This window comes from Anguilla anguilla, chromosome 11 (assembly GCF_013347855.1).
Source record: "Anguilla anguilla isolate fAngAng1 chromosome 11, fAngAng1.pri, whole genome shotgun sequence".
Taxonomy (NCBI): Eukaryota; Metazoa; Chordata; class Actinopteri; order Anguilliformes; family Anguillidae; genus Anguilla; species Anguilla anguilla.
In genome coordinates, this window is record NC_049211.1 from 9,735,884 (window position 1) to 9,759,357 (window position 23,474).

The 23,474-nt window shown below is 44.0% G+C and overlaps 2 protein-coding genes across 2 annotated transcripts in view; both read right to left on the reverse strand.

The window, feature by feature from the left end:
• LOC118207560 (MORN repeat-containing protein 1-like) overlaps positions 1–11,734 on the reverse strand; it is a 70,785-nt gene extending 59,051 nt beyond the window's left edge. Inside the window, exons 1-8 of the mRNA XM_035381257.1 lie at positions 11,512–11,734; positions 11,301–11,372; positions 10,612–10,710; positions 10,103–10,213; positions 9,409–9,499; positions 9,055–9,142; positions 4,415–4,511; positions 1,724–1,834 (exon numbers count right to left, since the gene is read on the reverse strand). Of these exons, the coding sequence (XP_035237148.1) occupies positions 1,724–1,834; positions 4,415–4,511; positions 9,055–9,142; positions 9,409–9,499; positions 10,103–10,213; positions 10,612–10,710; positions 11,301–11,372; positions 11,512–11,578 (736 nt within the window). The 5' untranslated portion in view covers positions 11,579–11,734. The remainder of the gene's footprint in view (positions 1–1,723; positions 1,835–4,414; positions 4,512–9,054; positions 9,143–9,408; positions 9,500–10,102; positions 10,214–10,611; positions 10,711–11,300; positions 11,373–11,511) is intronic.
• Positions 11,735–14,080: 2,346 nt separating this feature from the next.
• On the reverse strand, positions 14,081–20,645 carry si:ch211-251b21.1 (uncharacterized protein LOC571720 homolog). The gene is made up of 10 exons (XM_035381258.1): positions 20,518–20,645; positions 19,763–19,845; positions 18,234–18,265; positions 17,801–17,980; positions 16,964–17,190; positions 16,423–16,520; positions 16,006–16,223; positions 15,385–15,604; positions 14,696–14,940; positions 14,081–14,258 (listed from the first exon to the last, which is right to left on the reverse strand). The coding sequence occupies exons 2-10, from the start codon at positions 19,827–19,829 to the stop codon at positions 14,160–14,162; spliced, it is 1,386 nt and encodes a 461-aa protein (XP_035237149.1). The 5' UTR covers positions 19,830–19,845; positions 20,518–20,645; the 3' UTR covers positions 14,081–14,159.
• Positions 20,646–23,474: the final 2,829 nt, after the last annotated feature.

The window sequence follows — 23,474 nt, forward strand, 5'->3', positions numbered from 1 at the left end:
TGACTCACAGGGATGCTGTACGTACGCACGGTCACATGCCTCATAAAGATCGCAGCCTCGATGACGCACCGTTAATTTAAATTCAAACTTTCCAGGGCAGACTTAAAACCCCGCAGTCACATCTACGTGACCTCTCGGTGCCCTTGGCCTGATTGAAAAAGTTCCTTCCCGGACCACAAGTGAACCTCGGTGTTACTTTTAAGACTCCATCACAGGAGAAAAATGGCTTCAGTAACTCAACCCCGGAGGTTCTTCCCATATATGAACGATTATCCAGCTCCTCACCACCCACTCATTTCAGCTTTGAGGCCCAGAGCTTTTCCTCAGCTAGACCACCCTTTCAGTCCTCCGTCCTGCCCATACCACAATACCTTTTGAGCCAATTCAGAATTCTTCTGTTCTAATGGTCCTCAACCTTCCAGAAACCACCCACATTCAGTCTCTTCACATTCACCTGCACCGGATTCCAAATCAGACCCCGCGCCAAATGAAAGACCCTGCTTGCTTGCCAAGGGAACAGCTAATCCATCATCACACCTCATGCCGCCGCATGAACTTTACACTTAGCAGCCACTGCGTTGTCTGCCAGTTCCATCCCTTAAAGTGGCAGCGCGTCCGGACCTGGCCTCTTTTCCGCAACGCGTTCCCCCCAGAGGCCGATCGTCCTACATGGCTTCATCAGAACAGTCCCCCAGCACCTCGCATCAAGAGAAAACGTGTCCAGTTTTAACTTTTCCAGTTAGCATCGTCTACCCAACCGCCGCAACAGCACGCGGCACCTGAGGGGAAAGCACAGGCGTAGTTCAGCGTCCTGAGCTAACCTCACACCGCGGGCGAGGGCCCGTGTCAGAAGCCTGGCGGCCTGCAGAATGTATCCCCGTTGACTCACACATGGCTCAAGACAAAAGGGTGTAGCAGCAATGACGTAGCTCAGCCAGAGAGGAGCATTCCGTTCCCTCTCTGCTCTGGCTGTCGTTCCGTGGCCGCCCTACAGACTTCCTCTTTTTTTAAAAACTAAGGTGGCTGATATGCAACACGACATCACACCCTGCTCTGCGCACATGAATGAAAAATGAAAAATAAATAAATATGGCTACAAATACAGAAAACTCTCTGTCAGGCAATATTGCAGTCCCAGATCATGATGTGTGTAATGTCCCCTGTCATAAAACTGCGCTCATAACAGTTACATTACATTGCATTATCCTGAGGAAGCAGTTGGGAAGAACTCAAATCAAATCAAAGCAATTTTATTTGTATAGCGCATTTTACAGAGAACTGTCACAAAGACGCCTTAGCAAAAGAGCAAAAACAGAGCAAGAACCAGGCCTGAACCCCTAAATAGCAAACACATGAGGTAAAGAACTCTCCTGTTTAATGTGAGTGTGTGTATATTGGCATTTAAACTTCAGCTTGATAGCAAGTTAAAGTCAAAGTCATTGCATAGACATTCATTGATATCTACAAGATGGTAAAACAGTTGATAGAAACTGTGTAACAATGCCAAAGCAAAAAAAGGCCAATTTTTGGCCAAGCAAACTACATACAGTACATATCTTGTGTAGCCTTGACCAAGAATGCTTAACCTGAACAGCTTCAAAAAAATATCCAGCGGGACAAATGGACTGTGTAAGCAGTGTTAAGTGCACGGCTTATAAGAGCGTCAGTCTAAAAAGCGTTGATAACTAAAACCGCGTAGATGTACGTGCGCCGCCGGCCTTACCTGTCGCCATGTCTCCGGCGTCGGTCTGGAGGTGCACGTCCACGGCGAACGGGGACCCCTGGAAGACCTCCAGCACGTCCCCTCCTTCAATCACTATTTTAGACGCACCACCTGAAGCACATTGAACACGACACAATCAGAGACGCTCGTTTTCAAATTAAACCGAAAATTAGTTTTCAAGGTTGTCATAACCCTAATTCAAATTAGGCTCAGTGTGTGTACACACACACACACACACACACACACACACACACACAGTGTCGTGAAAAAGTATTTGCCCCCTTCATAATTTCCTCTATTATTGCATATTGGTGACACTGAATAGTTTCAGATTTAGACAAAATGAAATATTTGTCATTTCCCTTTGACTAATATTACATTTTGACTAAAGTTCTGAAACCATTCAGTGTGACAAATGCAATAATAGAGGAAATCAGGGAGGTGACAAATAGTTTTTTATAGCACTGTAGCTCCTAACATTAATCTCACTCTAGATAACCGAAACCACTATGTTCTAGTGATCTGTCTTCAATTCTATGAGGTGTATATAGGTTTTGTCATTAACCATAGGATTATTTAAATTAATGCATATAAAACTAGAAGAATAATGCAACATTTAAAATGTATTACAAAAAATGAAGCTGTTAAAATATTAAATTATTACATTAATAATTAACACAATGTGTATATTCAATGCTGCACTGATCCGGTTGCAAGCACCAATGCTTCTTTCTCCAGTACGTCTCGAAACCACAAATCCTGAATAAGTGATATAAATAATTGCAAGTGCTGAAACATGTAGATCATGAGGGAAAAAATGTTTGTAGCACTTCAGTGCACGTACAGTATACTGGCATGTACATGCATGTAATTCGTAGGCATACATATGCTGGATACATTTCCACATTGAAATGGTTTGACTGTTTTCGTAGTATGCAATATCAGGCGTGGTCAGGACACGCCCTTAGCTGTCCTAATAGAGCTCACCCCATCGGAGCATCACCAAACTGACAGAATGTGATCGGAACGGCCGGCACCGAATTCGGTGAGCGATGCCGTCGCACAGGCTTGCTTGCACACGGCAGCCTCCGTTCCAGCACAGGCACCGGCACTGCCGCGTGTCACAGGAACCGCATTTGCATCATCGACAGAGATGATGGTCTGAAAGTCGGCCATAAAAATAATTATAACATATAAGGAATAAATCAATATATATGGAAATGGCGGCTCCGAGCTGAGAGAGAGCATTACAGAAATGAGCCAGCGGATGCCCCGCCCAGGGGAATTCTAATCAATACAGTTTACACCCCTGTCAGGTCTGCGCTTGTTAAGATAAATCAAGCGCAGACACTCCACTGCAGACGCGCGTTTCTCATCCACCGTCCGCCAGAGTAATACCCCAATGGAAGTCATGTGACATCCTGCCCCCCCACCCCCTTCCCCCAACCCCCCACCCCCCACGCACTCCAGATCCTCAAAGGTTCTGCTCTGACAGGCTGCCATTTTGACCGCACGCTTGCTTAGGCGGCAGATTATTGGCTCCCGGAGGAGAGCCGCGGCCGCGGCGTTCTCCACCGGCCCGGCTCTCCCGCACCTGTCAAAGCCTCGGGTTCGACAGCGGCCCGCCCGTCGGCCCGAACCAGCCTACCTGTGAACACCCCCCCCCCCCCCCCCCCGCCGCATTCCGGAACATGCTAAAGCGGGGGGTGGGGAGTGGGGGAGCCCCTTCCCCTTCCCTTTCCCTCTCAGTGCGAGCGGGCGCACTTTCATCCCTCCCCCGGGACCATCAAAAATGCAATATGAAGCCCCCCCCCCCCCCCCGTGTGATTTATAAGCCTGCGCCCAGGCAGATAGTGCTATTACTATGCGGCCACATCTGCAGACATCAATAAATGACAGAAGGGGTCTAGGTCACAGCCGAGGTGCACCCCGGCGTCATTCCCTGTGGTGCTCATGCAGGACGGTACAACAAACAGCCTGTCCTAGTTAATATTTTAAACATCCACCAGTCTGCAGAGAACAGCCAGCGCTGCAGACCGGGTCATCTCGAAAGGAATACTATTAATAAAGAATTTACAGATTTATACGTGCTGGAACGCAACTGGAATGATAAAGTTGCAGATGAAACAACAACGGGACGCTATCTTGATTAGCGGAAGGTTAGTATCATAGTGCGTATCCGGACAGTGTTTGGTACAGTAGTGCCCGGTTACAGGGTAGATTTGAGAGCTGGGTTATCGTCGGTGTGCTGAAAGAGCGTTCGAAAGACGAGACAGAATCTCTTTGGGAATGGGGGGTCTTTCAGAACCCTGAAGCATTTGCAAATTTGAAAGGGAAGCAACTGTTGTTGTTCATCTGTAGCTTGACAGGTAACTGACGGATGAATAGGCGTGACAGCGTTTACAGTAGAAGCAACAGATTGTAGAATCAACAGATACACAGACAATGCGGACCTGACATCTATAATATTAGTCACAGATGTTTTTCTCCTCCCTCACCGTCTCTCTCTCTCTCTCTCTCTCTCTCTCTCTCTCTCTCTCTCTCTCTCTCTCTCTCTCTCTGTAGATAGGGCCCATTGTGTTCTTTGCTATTGCCATGACAACAAAGCCCGTTCACATTGTTGGTAGACTCTGCAGGGGTGGAACCTGGCCTCCTGCTACTATTAAGTCTGAGGAATCGGAGTCCACTCACCAGACGGCCTCCCATTTATCCATAAGCCTTCCCAGGCAACTCCGGAGCAGTGTATCATTGTCCCCTGACCATTAAAGAGATTATTCCTCCATTGACCCTGTCAAGAATTGAATACTGTATTTAGTGACAGGAGGGGGGGGGGAGGGAAAGGAAGAAAAAAAAAGAATAATTCTCTTTTCACGGGTAAAAGGAATCACTGGATTTCTAAAGGGGCTAAAGCCATTCTGAATTTAAGCAAGGTAAGGTTGCTGGGGATAAAAAAAAGAAAAGCTGGGACACTTCCACAACTCATATTTATTTTTCTATATTACAGTGGAAGTGTTATTCTAAGATGAAACCCCAGTCTTAAGCTCGGGGTATAAATATACTGCACATCAGGTTGATTTGTCATCGGTTTAAAAACAAACTGAAATACAAACCGCAAAAAAAAAACACAACATGAACTGGATGAAAAACGCACTCGACCCCAGCATACAAATTTGTATCTAATATTACTGATATTCACGTGGAAAAGATATCTCAAATCAATATGGTCATAAGTCCACGGGTAACTTACAACAACAAATCATTAATCAATCACGTTCATAAGATCCTCCTTCGGGGTAAAAAAAGAATCAATACAATGACACAATTGATAATAACAGCTGTATATTACTCCCTTCTCTCATTACTTCAATTAGCAAAGATGAAAGACGCTCAGCAGAAAGAGGGGCAAGGAACCTGGAAATGGTTGTTAAACGGTCTCATTATCATTTCCTTTCTTCATGTGAAGGCCCACATCGGTCTAAATGGAGGACTATGATGTAATGTTACTTTATGAATTTCACCAACATAAAATAATATCACTCTATAATCTAAACATGGCAGGGGAAGAACACAATTACATTGTGTTTCACATATTCATATATATATTATTGTAGTATTACTCACACACTTACACACAAAGATATATATATATATAAACATACATACATATACACGCAAGCACACACACACACATTCACATACACTGCTTTCCCAGGAAAACCTCAAGACCGTGCGTGATGTAGAACGCGTAGCAGTACAACACAGAAGCTGCCGACAGCCATACATTTAAAAGGGGAAAATCGGGAAGTCAAACGTGTTTAGCAGGATCAATGCACGGGCTTCGCTGGCACGTCCACAGGGCCCCAGACTCAGAACCCTCTCCCGCTACTTCAAAGTGGTGACATGGACAATTTGAATTTCTAATCCCGATCACATCAAGAAGCCTATGGCTGAAGAATGGGAAAAAATGCGCAAAGGAAAACTAGGCCAGTGCTCGGGGAGGTGGGCTATGGTATTTGGGGGGGGGGGGGGGGGGGGGGGAGGTAAGACTGATTTTAAAATTGAAACAGACAAGTTTTTTTATCCTCTTCGTGCATTGTTAAACATTCGCCAAATTTTTCAAATCATGCTAATCATGTTCTCCTTTCAAACTCGCAATGTTCCCAATTTTTCAAAACACTACCACGCTGAAGGTCGTTCTCCCATCTTAAAGCAGAGCAAATCTGTGAATAAGCAGGTGGAGCACATGCTGAGGAAAGCACTGAGTACCGGAACTTCGCAGATTTTTTATTTTTCTCTCAAAACATTTTCAGTTAATTCCATCAAATGATCCACTGCTCATTAAGGCATTATGTAGATCATCCTCTAACTCATTTATAAAAACAACAGTAATTATAATATATACTGTACAATTAACAGTGATTTCTCAAATATATATATTTACACTATACAGTATACCCTATGTGCACTTAACTTCGCATAGCAAACCCAGTTAAACTCCGCGATTTCTCGGGCTAAGCGTACTATCCTACGAGCGAAATGCTTGGCTATGGTCTCTGTCTCGGGCTGAGCAAGCAGTGGCGTTGGGAAATGGACTCATTCGTTGACCTCGCCACCCACTCCGCCATACCTGTCCAGTGAACAGACGGTGAAAAGACACATGAGTCAACAGATAAGTGATTTTTTTTTCTTTTTTGTGCAGAGCGAAGAGGGAAGAATGAAAATCTAATTCATTGAGATATCGATCCTTCTGCTGCCACAGGCATTAAGCACTGCCACAGAGCCGCTGGAAAGCTGGCTATGGACAGCGACACCGTCTCGCACGTTTGTCTACCTGACCATCCAGCTGTTTCGATGCATGCGGTTGTTGTGCTGATGGAAAACAATTAGTTCACGGTAGACATTTGTCAATAAAAATAAACAGGTTTTCATTATTTGGAACAATTATTTTAAGGCTTGTCTTCAGTTGAGTGTTCGAGATCACTCTGTGTAACATTTGTCTGGCACTGCATCAGAAATATTGCAAACAGGGGTTTCAAAGAACGCTCTTCTTGTGTTACCGAAACGCAAACAGCCTCAAAGTTTAAAGTTGTTTTCATGTCAGAGAGTAGGTATGGGAAACCATTGCTGCCATGACAGCAAACAGGCACAGACAACATAATGCTTTCTTTGTGGAGAAGGCACCATCAGGTCCCGACCAAAACACGCAAATTGGGTGTGGGCTTATAGGGGGTGGGTTTATTAAGAACGTAATTCCCCAATCTGCCACCTAGTCCCAAACCAAGCCAGGAAAATCCGCATCTTCAACCTGAGAGCCCTCAGCTGTGTCAACGTTTCAGTGGTCGGAACCGAGGTTCTCATTCTCAAAGTTCTCAAGAGCCAAACAGGCTTGGCCAAGGAGAGTACAGGTTAGCTCCAGCAGGGCCCTGTCGCTGTCTGAGACACGCCGCAGGTTGGAATCTACACTTGGAGAACGGCGTTGAGCGAGGGGAGCGGGGGGGTGCGGGGGGGGCTGAAGCCAATCAATCAACCCGCGTCTTCCCCAAGCCTTCCGCCGGCGCTCAGGGACGCTGGATTTGACTCCGCCCTTCGCTCGGCGTGAATCGATGCGCGTCGTCCGCACTCTGAATACCGCATACGCGCTCTCTCTCTCTCTCTCTCTCTCTCTGCCCGCGGTGATGACAGGGCGTCGCCTTCAAATACCGAAACGAGCAGACCGCCCGCCCAAATATGAGAGCATTAGCATTCCACCTCTGTCACAGGCACTGTGCCTTCCAGAAAAGACACACCGTTTTTTTAAATTCACAGCCCAATAAATTAGCAGCCGCTATGCTTTTACATTTCACATGAACAGCTTTGCGTTGCATGTGCTCACATGCAGGATATTTTAGGTTTATTATGTTGTACCTAACCTTTCGATAATTGTCTAAAACAAATCCTGAAATAAAAACTAAAAAAAAAAGATCAAATACTGACATGATTTTTCTTGCAATGCTGGGAATACATTTTTTTTTTTTTTAAAGAGTAATAAATATGCCAAGGTCTGTTGCCGCATGCAATATTGTCAGCTATAGCAACATGATCAGAATATTGTACGACATACAAGATAATAACATCAGTAAGTCTCATGTTTAGAAACAAATGCTGACAATTTGAATGCTTACGGTAAATGCACAATGGTAAAGCGTTGCATAATAAATTCTAATGAATGATTTTTCCAGCGTTACCTACCTTGCCCCACTGTGTATTGAGCCAGACTTGTTGTAATAATAAGTGAACATTAATTAACGATAAAAGGAAAAAGGAAAACGTAAAATGAAATCATTTATCATTATTTACCATTATTGAGCCTAGGCAGGTTCAAAAATTTAAGAAAATAAAAGCCAAAGTGAGTGTGACTGCCCATGGCAATGTAGACATCTCCAGGACCGACCCCAGCCCTAAGTGGGTTTTTCCTCCTGGTTTAGAAATGTGGACCATGAGACTATGACGGGTACTCATTTCCAAATTTCAATTCATTTACTCATAAGAGTGGGGGGACAGGGTGAATTACAGTCTTTAGGTAGAGTTAAAAAGTCCCACTTTGGTGCAACTTTTTGTCACGATCAGTCAAAGGCACAATGAATCTCACCAACTTTCAGCTGAAGACACAGTTTTGGGCAGGTGCTGTATTTATCCGCCTTTAATGTGCCTTGAGGTAATAGAGGTGGTAATACATCTACACTGTCTATTTTATGTCTCTGTATCTATGTGTAATCTGCCAGCAACTCATTGAGAATACACACAGAACTTCCTCTGTATGCGCTGTATTTATCCTCATCCCTATTACAACACTACCACCCAGTGGTGTACTACAAAATAGCAGCCATGCAAAACCTTTCATGAGACTTCCACTTTTTGTTTGCTGTTTCACCAAGGGTCTCGTTTATGTGTTTTTTGTTTGTTTGCTCATTTTCCCCCCCCCCATTTGCTGGCTCAAAAATAGATACAACAGTATCTAGCGCATGATTCACTGAAACAGCTACGGACATGAGTCACGACACACAGCGAATATAAATAGAATTTTTTTTTTTTTTTTGCTGCACTACTACAGTACGTTTGCCTTTAATTGCCATGGAACATTTTCTCGGTGTGCAAAGCAAAACAGTGCTAAATGGTACAGTAGTTACGAGAAAGAGATAACAGAAGAAGAAAAAGCATTAGCTGACGTGAACTTTAAAAAGGCACTGATTTTAATGTAATAAGAAAATAGATTTTTTTTATTTAAAGGACGGAGGAAGACGTGTAAGTCATATGTTTTGAGGCTGTTCGAAACGTGAAATGTGTCCACAAACCTCATAAACTGACCCGTCCGCGAAGCGCATAATGCCGTGGCCTTGTCTTTGATCCAGCAGCCAGTCCCCTTCATACTGATCACCATTCCTGGGTAAGAAAAAAAATTCACATTATTCTAAAATCATCACTGTTAAAAAGTATCCCCCTGAAAGCACCTCAATGTCACCCGTGCCTACTAATAACAATATTTACTAAATATTCACTATTTGCCAAAAACTAATGAAATTAGTATATTTTTTCATTTAATAAATTCAGTCAGTTGTTGTCCCATGTTAAATTACACACAACTTTTTAAAAAAAGGCTTTTCATACAATAGCTACCATGAAAACCCAAATTGTATGATCTCTTTTACCTGAAATCCATTATGCCTTCTCCATGCTTCTTATTTTCGTGAAAAGAGCCCTCGTATGTGTGTCCCTCCTTATCCAAGAGGAGCCCATGCCCTGGAAGGCCACAGCACAGAACCACTCACTCATTTCTTTTAAATAATCAAAATAATAAACATGTATAAGTATGTTGTTATGTGTCTGTGGGGCATCAGGGCAATTCAGAATCCCATACATTATATATTTTTTTTCTTTTCTGCTCTTTTATTTTAATTCCTGTTGTATGTGACATCAGGTTGTTGTGCATATTGTGTCTTGTATGTTTTTGCTGTTGATTGATGATATGCCCAGCAATTAATTGCCCCTTGCGGATAAATAAAGTTTGTTGAATTGAATTGAATAGAATAGAATAGAGTAGAATAGAATAGAATAGAATAGAATAGAATAGAATATTATCCATTCACAGCTGGATTTTTTTTTTACCAAAGCAATTCTTATCAAATGCACGGTTTCAAGGATTCAGCAGCGTCCCACTCTGGATTAAATCCTGCAACCCTCTGGGTAAATGGTTCCCTCACAGTCTCCTCAGGACTGAGCGTGAACTTTAGTATTCAGAGTCTGGACTCACATTAATTCATGCTTAGAGAGAGAGGGATGAATCCCTAACTGCCATCCTTCACTGCCGCCCGTCAGAAAGGAGGTGAGGGATGAGTGAATTACCTTCTCGTAGTCCATAGCAGTACTCTCCTTCATACTTCTCTCCACTGGAGTACTGCATCACACCACAGCCATGAAGCTCACCGCTTTTAAACTGCCCAGAATAAGAGTTGCCTACAGACAAAAGCAAAAAGCATCATTTCAGTGAAATCACTGGGGTGATGGTCACCCAAGACATGTGTGAGTGTGTGAGTGTGTGTGTGTGTGTGTGTGTGAGTGTGTGTGAATGTGTGTGTGTCTGTGTGTGCATGTGTGTGTGAGTGCGTGTGTGTGTGCATGTGTGTGCGTGTGCGTCTGTGTGTGCATGTGTGTGTATGCTGCATTATTTATTTTGTGTATCCTTTATGTATCAATGAGGAACATCCTAGTGAGATTGACATTTAATGAGAGACCTCAAGAGAGCAACATACATTAAAATAAAATCATACCAAAGTGTCAGCACCATGCCAGCATATTTTCAAAGTATCTTAGTATAAAATAAGAACCTCTTCTAATCCCAGAAATAGGCTTACCTGAGTGTGCCCAGTATCTCAATCCATTCCCTTCAATTTCTCCATTGGCAAATTCACCCTCATAGAAACTGCCATCCTTCATAAAAAGTTTTCCATGCCCTGATATGACAGAAACAATATAGAATTGGATTATTAAGCACATCAAAACAACTATCCTCAACTACAGTAGGGTCTTGTACACACACATATTGTACACAAAACATACAGCAACAATGCACAAGTGCAAAAACAAGCTGCTTTAAGTCATAGTTTAATACATTTTTAAGACAGGCATTAAAAAAAAAAAAAGTATTTTAATGTAAACTTCAGACAGTACGATGTTTTTATGGGCCTAGTATTTAAATTGTGTGTGTTTGTGATTGCTTAAAAAACGTATTTATTCATATGGATTATATGAATCAGCTTAATCAAAGTATTTCAGGTACCTTGGGATTGGTTTTCCGAGCAGGTTCCACAAATTGAGAAAACGGAATGGTGTCATTTGAAGATGGGGGTTTTGATGAGTTTTTTTATGTTATTTTTTTATGACGGATCACAGTCAAACAGATTGTATTATTCATTTCAGGTTTTGCCAAGTTTACGACGCTACGAGCTACCAACTGCCGGTAAACTCATCATATTATCAGCTGTGTTTTGCAGCAACTTTGTATTAACATCCAGCTGGTGAGTTAAACGAATTTTAAGCCTACCGTGTTTCTTTCCCATCTTCCATTCGCCTTCATAGCGAAAGAAGCCATTTGGATACACATACACACCAAACCCTATAGAAACAATTGACATTAGAATATTCAATTAATCCGCTTAGCAAACTACAACTAACCAGCTACTTGATTTGTATAACGCCTAGGGTGGGGCGACTAGCGTAACATTAGTAATCTTAATTTAGAAAATGCATTTTACCGTCTCGGACAAGATTTTTCACTTGTCCACTGTAGTGTTGACTGATCCTTTGATGTTTGGCAGCCATCTTGCTCTGTTTAAGGCGTCCCTAGCAACCGGGTAACTAGGTGTAAATACGTCCCATGATTAGGAATGAATGAGCCATAATAAGAAAATCAAGCGATCGAAAAGATTATAAGTGATAGAGTGAGTGCCATTGTGTTTGTAAGGGTGATCGCAGATTGCGTGTCTTAATAAGAGTGTCTACATGCTTTTAAATATGCAGGTATTTTAGCATGCATGTTGTTTACGTATATTAAAGGGGGTGTCTAATACATCAAAAACATCCTCAATATGTTTTGTAAAGTAAAATAGTAGTATGTATTTATGGAAGTAACTGGAAGAGGTGAAAACAGAATTTTAATGAATCATACTTCAACAGAGCATACAGTTTTTTTTTTTTTTTTTTTAAACCTTAATAAACAACCAATTCAGGCTTAAGAAACTGGATTAGGTGTACAGTATAGTCTTAATCTATTAAGCTCTGAGTTGAAGAAAATGCCGTACACTGTTGAGTTCAGTGCTGTACCGCCTATGTTTGATACAACATTTATTAAGTGTTGTTATTTGTAGGGATGTTTTCCAAATATGTAAGCAACACAAACTTTAACGCTTCAGAAAATATTTAGCCTTGGGCAATCATTTACTGAGTGTATTCTGACCATCTGGAAACTGTTGATTATGGGAACACCTTGGAACAGGAAAAGTGACAATGGAAATTTATTTGCATTTTAAAATCTGGCTGGGATTACAAAAATGTCCTTAAATTTCAGTAATTATTTTGCTTTTCTTGAGAGTTCAGAGATTCAAGTAATCACAAAGATATTATTTCCAAACTGAATTTGTGTAATGTTAGTGTTTGCTTGTAAAACAAGGACATTTGTAAACACATGTACGTTTATAAAAAACGTTGATCGAATCCCACCCTCTGTTTTGATAGAGCCATGAAGTTGTTTCCATGGGAACGTACTGGGAATGAGGTCTCATTCTCCAAACTTCTTGTTGCGTAACAAGATCTGCAATGCAGCTTACAGCATACTGAGAAAAATGCATGCACCGAACTTTGGAAGATTTTTTGTTCCTGAGAATACTTATGTCGACTGGATACTACTGCCTATGTATGTCTGAGGTGCGGTTTTTAAATGTGACCACACAGGCCAGAATACAATTTCCAATTTCCTCAATTAGTTTAACTGAACTTCACCCTGTATTACAACAATATTTGTCCTACACTTTGACTTACAAGTAAAAGCAAATGTTATATCGTCTTCACAAACTCAGTTTGGTTTGTCAGTTTTACTGATTTTGGTATTTTCCCAACTAAATTTTTTGTCAAGGTTAAGGACATTAAGGACGACCAGTCTCAGACTGTCATTTTCTTTACAAGCTGATAAAGAAATGGGGGAAAAAGCAATATAATCATGGTACAAGTCAGCCCATCCTTCTTATACTCTGAACTGTGCAGACATAAATTTCTGTTCTCAGTGGACAATTTCCAGTTTAGCAGAACAAAACGCAGTAGAAAGTTGGTAATTCGAAGCCTGAAGAATAAATCTGGGAAAACAATTCAAAGCTAATCTGATGATTCTAGTGGGTTTCACAACACTGAGCCGAAACCTTGCAGCTGAAATTCTAATACTACCACAACAAGTATCAATGTATTGAACAAACAAAACCTCAAAATGTTGAAATTTAGCAAACTGTTTAAAAAGTTTGAACATTCTAGAAAATGTATGTATAAAAAATGAAACGATAACTAGGTTGTTCCAGGGTTAGAGCACAACAAAACCCTTTGCAATATTACTCCCCCCCCCCCCCCCCCTCCCACTCCATCAGAATTGTTTGCAAATAACATCAATGACTCTGAACCCCAAAAATACACTTCCAGCATGCATGTCTATGATATCCTGTGAGTATTCGGAGAGACGGGGTTCATCCACTACAGTACAGTACAACACATTCACTCTTCATTTTAAGATTTTATTATTTTTTCCCATGTGGGCTACAAATTTTCCGGCTCATGGTTCGGTGTCTCTGAGGCAAAAGTATCCTGTCTTGACAAAATCACCAACTTTCAACATTTCGCATTTCACAGTAAACTAAATGTTTTGTTTTGTTGTCCGTGAAGTGAAATGATGTAGGAATTAGGGATGCTTGTCACAGAAAGGACTGAAAAAAGCAGTTATGAAGGCGTGATGTTTTATTGTACTAGCAGATCATGGATTCATGTTAGGCTGCAAAAAAAAAAAAGGAATATAGTTGTACTGACCTAACAACCCAAAGAAACTGTTGGACAGTTTTGATTCAGGATGCCATACATAAAATACTGGCTATCTATAACAGTCATACAGAAAAATACAAAAATACAGGGACTGCATGGAGATTACATCGTCTAAAAACTAAGAACATTCTCTAGTATTTAAGAAAAGCTCATATAGTTGAATGTAAAGCATTTCTCAGTGGTAGCAAATGGCATAAGCTTGTAAAAAATAACAGTCGTCTTCCAGCTACGAGCGAACCATTTGTTTTCCCGTTGGGATTAATTGATTCCTCTTTCAGACTCTGGCTGTTATGGGTGTGGAAATAAAGGCTGTACAGAGAAGCATTCGTTAGGCTTTGCTCTTCTCCGAGCTCTCCGCCATTTTCTCCTCGCTCCGGTTCCCCAGACGCTGGCCGAGTTCATTGGACAACACGGTGCAGCAGGATTTCTGTTTGAAAAGAGCAGGAAACACGTACTTGGAAAGTTCTCGGTCAAGCAGTCATTGGTTCTGGTCAATTAACTGGTGTTTATTTTATTTTAGTGCAAGTCTGTGGATTCCTTGATACTGTAGCATGTTTAAAAAAAAAAAAAAAAACTTGCTTGAAAAAAAAAAACTTGAGGAAGAGTGTGTGTGTCTGTCTATTTGTATGTCCTTTTGTGGGTGCACGTGTTGTGTGTGTGTGTGTGTGTGTGTGTGTGTGTGTGTGTGAGCGAGAGACAGAGAGAGAGAGAGAGAGTGAGTGAGTATGTGTGTGTGTGTGTGTGTGTGTGTGTGAAAGCAAGAAAGAGAGAGTGAGTGTGTGTGTGTGTGTGTGTGTGTGTGTGAAAGCAAGAAAGAGAGAGTGAGTGTGTGTGTGTGTGTGTGTGCGCGTGCGAGTACAGTACCTTCTGGTCCTTGGCACTGCTGTTGGACTTGCAGGCCAGCTCCAGCAGAGCTAGCAGCAGCCCCAGGCCCAGTCCCAGGGCGAGCACCAGGAACATCCCCTTCAGACTGTGGGGCTTCAGCGCGGAGTCCTTCCCCCCCTCTCCCACACAGCTGCTGGCCCACCACTTACGGCGCAGAAAGTCCAGTCTCCCAGACTCACTCATCTCCAGGATAGCTATACTCAGGTTCTTCACCAAAGGAGAGCCTTGACAGTACAGGCCATGTCAATTAACCATTAATTAAAACCATCACTCAGCACCTCAATCAGTCAATGAATCAATGCGCCAGTCAATCTTTCAACAGTCCGACCAATGAAAACGGCAGTTCTTAGGCTCTTTTGCAGTTACCTGACCTGCTCTACTCATGTTCATCCACCTCAAGATGCAGTATATAACAGCCCAATTCTACACTGTATGAAGAGCAAAGGTGTTCTTCATAAACAGGTGATTGTTAAAGCATGGTTCTGTTTGAAACTTCAAACTATCAGATGATTTTTTTTCCACATTAAGGAAGGCTTACTCCACTAAAAACATGACAACTAGGCGCCCCACACAACGCTCCGTCCCAAAGCTACAGTAACATCGGGTGTTCCCCGCACCGCCACATCTAACCGCGGCTGGAGCGGTCCGCTCCCCGACCGTCGGCTTACCTGTGGGAGCCGCGATGCCGTACCATCTCATGCCGGCGACGTCCGGGCTCCGGGCGAGGTTGCAGTAGCGCGCCTCCAACAGGTCCAGGGACGCGGACTCCCCGATGAAGGCGAAGTTCCCCTCCTGAGCCCGGCGGATCCCCTCCTCCATCGACCCCACGTAGCTCTTCTTCCGCTCCATGTTCTCGTAGATCCGGTGGTAAACCTGGTTGTTGGAGTTCTGCGGCGGGACCGAAAAAGCGAGCCGGTTAGCCTCGGCTACGAGAGCAGGAGAAAACGGCACGGCGCGGAGAGAGGCTCGGTCGTGGGGCTGTCGCTTGGTTAGCATGGACATTAACGGCTAAAAGTATCAAAGCACACAGCGATGAGGGCAGGCTATTCCAACCATGTAGGTCTAGCGTTCACCCTACAATCTACAGAGAGCACCCAGCGCTGTACAGAGACTGGATCTGAATATTCCCAGGGTTTCTGCCTGTGCTACACAGGCTAGGAGGCTACTCCGTGCAGCACACGGTGAAGTAATGGACAATAATGAAATGTGACAGAGTGTCTGTCGGGAGACATTGTTGACTCTATATTCACAGTGACAGATATTGATATGCATGTAAAGGGGTCGGCCACCTTGAAGAACGAAAACGTGGAGCTGCTGCCCCGCGATCCGTAGTCAATGACGTCCTGATTGGCCAGGTCCTCAAAATTCTCTATGGCGACGTGCTTGGTGTCTGAGCGTAGCATGGAGGTGAGGTTGGCAAAGTAACATGCCAGGACCACTACTGTAAAGAGCCACCAGATGGCGCTGATCACACGTCCTGACAGGGCTTTGGGATGAGGGCCAGCACCTAAGACAATCGAGTACATCCTTTTAGGAGGCAATGATGTACTTGACAGGGAAACCAATATATTGGGACTTCTACAAATTAAAATTTAACACACACACATGCACTTACAGACACACTCATAAATGCGCACACACACACACACACACACACACACACGTGCGCGCACACACACGCACACACGTCGCATGCTGGTCGTTACCTTGTAGAGTGAGGGCTGCAGCAGTGTACCAGAGGCTGTGTAGGAGTGTGAAGCTGTTGTCTTCTGTCTGGGGTTGGGCCCACTCACAGGGGCTTAATCTAGCCCAAACACACATGGGACATCTGAGTCAATAGTCTCTCTGCCATCTCTGCACCTCTGCCAAACTCTTAGTGTTCACTTCACACTTCTCCACAACTTCATGCAGCTTTAAAATGGGAATAAAGGCAGGGTCTCTGGGGAATTAGAGGTACAATGCAGACAGTACTCAGAAAAAGATATCCCTAAATTATTTTTTAATTTTTTAACTGAAATTCTCTGTCTCCACAACAGCGGTCCACCTGTTCTCCCCATTCGGACTGAGGAAGCTGCCTTCTCCTCGTTTGAGTTTTCTTTACGACGCACAGATACGGCTCGCACATTGGGTTCTAAAAGGAGGAGTGTAACAGTATGTCGTAATGATACGCATGTAATTATGATTATGCATAAACTCTCTCTGTTCGCCCTTCGTCTGAGGAGCGCAGAGAGCGCGCCGCCGTCTCACCGCGTGGCGATGCACATGCAGACGGCCGTCACCAGGTACGCGGCGAGGATCCCCACCCACGTCTCCGTGGCGAAGGGGCACAGGAAGCTGAAGTAGCCGGGCTCCTCGGGCGCCCTGTCCTTGCGCAGGATGAAGCTGATGCCCGTCTGCATGAAGGGCGTGGTCATGTCCACGACCCGCTCCCGCATCGCCGTGACGGTGAGCGGAGCCACCGCCAGGTCCGCCTCCTGGGGGAGACCGCAGCGAATGAGTGCGTACGCAGGCCCCGCCTCCGCGGCTGGAGTCATTACATCACAATACGGAACCCTGCAATCACTGGGCAGATTGTAATCTCAGCCAGAGGGATGAACAGCAGTGGAGAACATCAGTGATGCCCTCAGGAAAACAAAGACGCAGTATCACCAAGAAGGCACATTCAGAATCACTGAGTAATATTAACCTAACAAACAACATTTTGCACCTGTGGTTCTGTACCTATAATATTAACCAAAAGGAAATCCAAGGAAAGAAAGAGAAAAAAGTAAGAGTATCGAGAGGGGTTCAGGGGAGCCATGTTGGAAACCGAAGACAGGAGTCTTCAGTATGCTTCTGAAGATGGGCAGGGTTTCTGCTGTTCTGACTGCAGAGGGAAGCTCATTCCACCACCAGGGATCCAGAACAGATCTTTCATTAGGATCTTGCTGGAAAACTCAAGGATAGCCTGTTTGATTTACTTATACCTAAGCACGTGGGGGAAAATGGAAATATATACAGACAAGGCTTGGATGTGAACATGGCTTGGATGTGAACCTGTCTTGCTTCCACCCCTGACCGCTAACCTCTGACCTCTGCACTCACCCCTCTCATCACCTCCCCGATCATGCCATTCCAGTTCCCGCTCTCTTGTAAACTGCCGTATTTGCCATCCTTCACCAGGTGCAAGTTGTACTTGAAGTCCAGTTTCTTGGCCAGTGCAGACAGCAGGTCAATGCAGAAGCCCTCCAGCTGGGAGCCCGTGGTCATGGCATAGGGATCTTCCTGCAAAACGAAAACAGACCATTCAGTCACACTTTACCATAAATACCCAACAAAAATTACTTACATGGCTGATTTACATACTTCAACTGTTGATTATTAAATGCAAAGCATATTTGTAATAGTTTTTAATAATATGTTGCAACTACAAAACCTATTAATACATCTAAGTAATGTTAATGGTTAAAGGCCCATGAGAATGATGTACTATTAACAACACGTTATATCAGTGATATTATTTGGCATTGTTACTCACCTTTACAGTGGTGACAGATAATACTTGTGGCCCTAAAATAAAAAGAAATTAATAAAAATTATATAAATTAACATGAACTGTAAACCTGTCATTTCAAATGTAGGACCCTTCATCAGATTTGTAATCGGCATTGTGCCAGGCAATTGTCAAGCGCTGATTTAAATCAATACAAAGCGGTTTCGCTGAAAACAACGACCGTCACACAGTACGTTTGACTGTGATGTTCGTCCTTAGTTTTGTGGAGTGCGCAGTCCGAGAGAACGAGGGAATCGTAGCCCGCGGTATTTTGAGAGGACAGTACGAAGGGCGAGAGGCGAAAAGGAGGTTTTAATTTGGACTGAAGAGCCTTTTCTTCACAACTCCCACTCACACCGTCTGGCAGGGGATCGTTTCGTTTGAAGTCATCCTGGCCGGATGAGGGCTTCTCTGTTGTGGTTTGGATCCCTAACTTCCCTCCCATGGGGGGGGGGGCAAATTCTTAAATTTATCCGGCAGGGACAGCGACACTCTTGTGCCTTTCTTTGGGGAGGCCTCCCTCTCCCCTCGGTCAACAACCTCGAAGCGGATGTATGAAGAGCTCACAAGGAGATAGCGAGAGGTAAACAGTGGGCCCACATTCAGCTTCGCACACCTCCCGCGGTGCGGGCGAACCCGGGGCCAGCCACGGACGTGTTCCGGTGCCCCCAAGGGTCCCCCCCCACCCCCCCACCCCCTCGTCACCAAACCCCCCCCCCCCCCCCCCCCCCCCCCCCCAACCCCCGTCATACAACTTGGACATTTTCTGAGTCACAAAGATTTGTTTTGTTGCCATTAAAACTGTGACCAATGCCATTTAGCGTGTCAATTTGGCGTTAAACAAGGGAAGCCAGTGTGAGGGGGGCAGGGGGGGGCGGGGGGGTCGTGGGGTAGGGGGTAGTAAATGAGTTTTGAACCTTTAAATTTCTGACAAGAACCCCGGGGCTCCGTCAGTCTCGCTGACCGTCGCTGACACACATCATCCGCCTCTTTAAAAAACTGGTCAGCCATGCTGCTCATTGGCTCCTTGTTAATTGGGGCTGAATTGATTGATTAGAATTCATATTCCAGCTGGCTGCCTTCTGGTCTCCATCAGAATAAGGGACAGTCTGAGCCAAACAGGAGCCGGCTCTTTGCTTTGATATAATCCCAACTGACAGTCTACTCCCTGGTCAGCTTTAAGATGTTTCTGACATGTCCTGAAAGAGGAATATTATGGGCTGACACAGCCGATTGTTTTATTACTGAGTGGTGCTTCCCTCATACACAGATTTAATTTAGGAGACTTGAGTAGAACTATTCATTATACGTCAGATTTGAAAAGAGGTTTTTTTTTGTTTTGTTTGGAAAAACAGTCAAATTCAGTCAGCCCTTCATAGCACTCCTGCCATTTCAGTACTGTTCTAAGCCCCACCCCCATCACCAGTGCAGGCAAATGGGCATTTACTTTATTTGAGCTCATTTCAAATGTGTAGCTGTGAGCTGAGTTGATTTTGCCCCCGTCGTCATCTTACCTGCAGTACAGAACCTGGCCAGCAGGAGCGCTGTCACGCACGTAACGAGTCCGTCGGTGACCCTCATTTTCTCAGCGCTGTACCTGGCGATGTAAAAAGCAAAGCACCCCACTGAGAACTTCACCACTGCAAAGATTCACTCAACACTCCAGAAGTGACCACTTCATAAGTGCAGTCAGTTTGATTCAACACTTAAACTGTAGCATACAGATGATCCAAAATCCAGAATTTAGCACTGTTCTAACCAGAGGAATGCACTGTATGCATACATATCTTACTGTAATTCTGACTCAACACTGCTTGTTTCACTGTCACCATAAACTAAACAAACATTAAAAAAATATATATATACGTTGCATCATCTTTAGATTTTCACCACTTTGTATGGAATTCTAGACATCTGACATTTGTAAGCAAGTCGACATCAAGCCTAGCATCAATAATAAAATTTTAATACATATAGAAAAAATTAAGTACAGCCATAAATTGAAGTACTGTACCTCAATTTTATGTGACATTTATCATTCACAAATTAAAATCAGAAAAAACTGGTAGAGACCAGTTATCTACACTACATTCAGAAAATAAAAGATAGGAAAATGTCTGTTATTGCATGGGTAATGTCATATTTGAGTAGTACACCAGAAAACTGCTGGAAGGGGTGCTCCGTTGAATCTGAACTCATAATGAACCATTATAAGAACTACACACAGTCAGTCTGGCATAGGCAAAGAGAGCAGAACAGTGAGTCTTACCTCAGGAGGCCTGTCTGGGGTCTGGGACCACACTCCAGGAAACTGAAAAGAGACACATCATCTGCCGGATTATAAAGGGGGTGGCCCCAATGCTGCTGAGGGGGACCAATCAAATTTGAGGGTGTGAAGCTTCCAGAACCCGTGCGTGCCGGGAAACGCACCCCCAAAACTCTGGGAGGGGGGGGTGTGGTGTGGTCCAGGCTTCCCTGACGTACCTCAATAAGGATAACAACATGTGATTCCAAAACGCACTGGCCGTTGGCCAGTTCCCGCACGGTCCCCCTCGTGCACTGACGAGGCGGTACACCGAAAGATGCGAGTTCCAAGCCTTCCTCTGCGTGGGTGTAGGTGCAGCGAGACGGGCAAGATGACCCGAAAGAGGAGGAGGCGGATGAACGACACGTCCAGGGTGCCAAATCTTGATCCTTTATTCCTGGAGGGTGCTGTCGTCGGAGCGATTGCTTCAGCCGATCGCATTCGGGTTAAAACACTGTAGGAAATTTTTTAGAACGGTTTCCCCAATTATAATAATTGGTGCGGTTACAGCCACTGAAATGGAAAAAAAAGATGAACCAAATGGAAAATGAAATTATATTGATGGGGGGGGAAAAAAAAAAGTTATTCATGCTCATTCAAGGACAGACAAGCATTTATCACCACTGGGTCACAGTGCTCCCAGGTCCCGACACTCCAGCTCTGACTGACAAACGATTCGGATGAATTGATGGCGCAGACATCACATGACCCTCCGTTCAATTACCTGCCATTCAATTCAATTCACAGGTAAGCAGACAAAGACAGTGCTTTCCAAGCAGCTTCTTTGCAAACATTTAAATGCAGCATCATATATAATAAATTTGTTTTTTTGTTGTTTTTTTTTTTTAATTCGAGGACTGCTGAGATTGGCATCCTCCTCCCTGGTTTATTTGCTTAAATCCACCTCCATTTTGTTCTAATGAAGCCAAACCAAACAGCCTTCAGCCAGCAGCCTTGGGGGGGGGAACCTCTGTTACAACATTCCCACAGTTAGTCGCACTCAATGGACTTCAAACCAGGGCCTGAAGGCCGAACCATGCCACACAGGCCTGATGAATACGGATTTGAAGTGAGGCGACGGCGTCCATGGAATTCTAATGAAGACGTCCTTTGTGAGAGTGACGGCGGGGGGGACAATCTCTGTCACTCAGTGAAGCATGTAAGAGCGCCCGGGGAAGTTTTCAGCGCCGCGGAGAGAGGCTTCTGGCAACCTGATGTCACACCGCCAGCCGTCGCCCTGGCAACCGGAGCCCGGGCATGCCAAGAAGCCGTCGCTCGGCATGTCGTTCAAAAAAGCGAAGAGGAATGATTTAAAGCTTTATCATCGCGGCTAAGAACCATGGAGCCCCCTAGCGCCCCCCCCCCCCCCCCCCCCGCCCCAGTCAATAGTTAATACAGAGTCGCGGTGTTTTGTGCGACTGTATGAATACAAATGAAAGGGCCTGACGGAGCCCCGCGGTGCTGCCGCGGAGACGACCGCACGCAGAGCCGCGAACAAACAGAGCCGCCCGGCGACAGCGCGCAGGCGACACCGCGAGAGCAGAACACGCGGGTCACGTGACACCACGCGACCTCAGCTCACCTTCAGCATGAGCTCCTCTTCAGCATGAGCTCCTCTTCCGTGTTTTCGCCAAATTTACATTCCGTGAGACAGAATGATGAAATTCAAAAACAACCACCCAGGAGAATGGGGGGTGGGGGGGGAGGGTTCAAGGAGCGATACTGATGTACCATTAATTAAGAGCAAAGCGTGTTCCCCGCATCCAGCTGGTTTTAAAGAGCGCAAACATTTCTTCACAATCAGCACACGTACTCTCTTCCCCACGGGGCGGCTTTGTGGCCCAGACGGGGGGGGGGGGGGCGAAGCGGGTGACTGAAGGTAAACAAAAGCACGCTCTGGAGGCACAAAAGAGGATGATGTCGAGAGTTGGAAAGCAGATCTGTAAAGATTAAATGCTTTTATTCAATTCATGGTCATTTACATTCGTTGGTTGAAAGTCCAGATATACAGATTTTTTGCATGTCGTTGGTTTCGGAAATAATATACACAACCGAGAAAATCGTTTTCCTACGCAAAAATTATACAGCTATATCATTCAACGTAGACGGATGACTCAAAGTTATTACTCAAAATAAAATGTAAAAAAAAAAAAAAAAAAAGTTAATATATATTTATTATATTTCTAATTACATATGGTTACATTTAAATATTGTTCCTAAAATGTTGCGCAAAAACTAGTATGGCAGTGCAAAACAGTAGAAATGGAGACATGCTTTGTAGCAAGCCCTCGTATAAATTAACATCTAAAATTGCAAAGATTTAGTGTGATGCCGAGTAGCATGCATCACTTAACTGAGCACTGACAGTCATTTGTCCCCCCAGTGAAATAAAAAATTTAAAACTGACAAATGCTTAGGCAACATGCAATGAGATTTAAAAAATGGGGAAACTACAGGAGCAATTTCGTGATCTGAAAAACGATCATCTGCTTCTGTGTGCAATACAGTCAAGTATAAAGGACAGTTTTGTGAGCACATGCCTTGTGTATTCACAGTTTTCAACCAAATTGGCAGTTTACACAAATCACACACTATTCACATAACAGCTAACTGTTAAAATGTAAAGGAAGAAGTACTACATACGCATAGAATAAAAAATAACATTTCTTAAAAAACACCATTCTTATGCGACATGGTGCAACTTGCTTGTCTGCCTGTCTCGTACTGTAAAGGAAATGACATCTGTAGTGATATAGTCTTAACCTCCCAAAAATTGTATCTTCCTCAATACTGCCACATTGTACCAATAACAATTATTAAAATATTGCTAAAAAATAGCTTAACTACAGTACGTGTTGTCTGTCTTACACAATTTAATAATTTAAAAAAACTAAAAACAAGGAGGACAAAGTTATACAGTA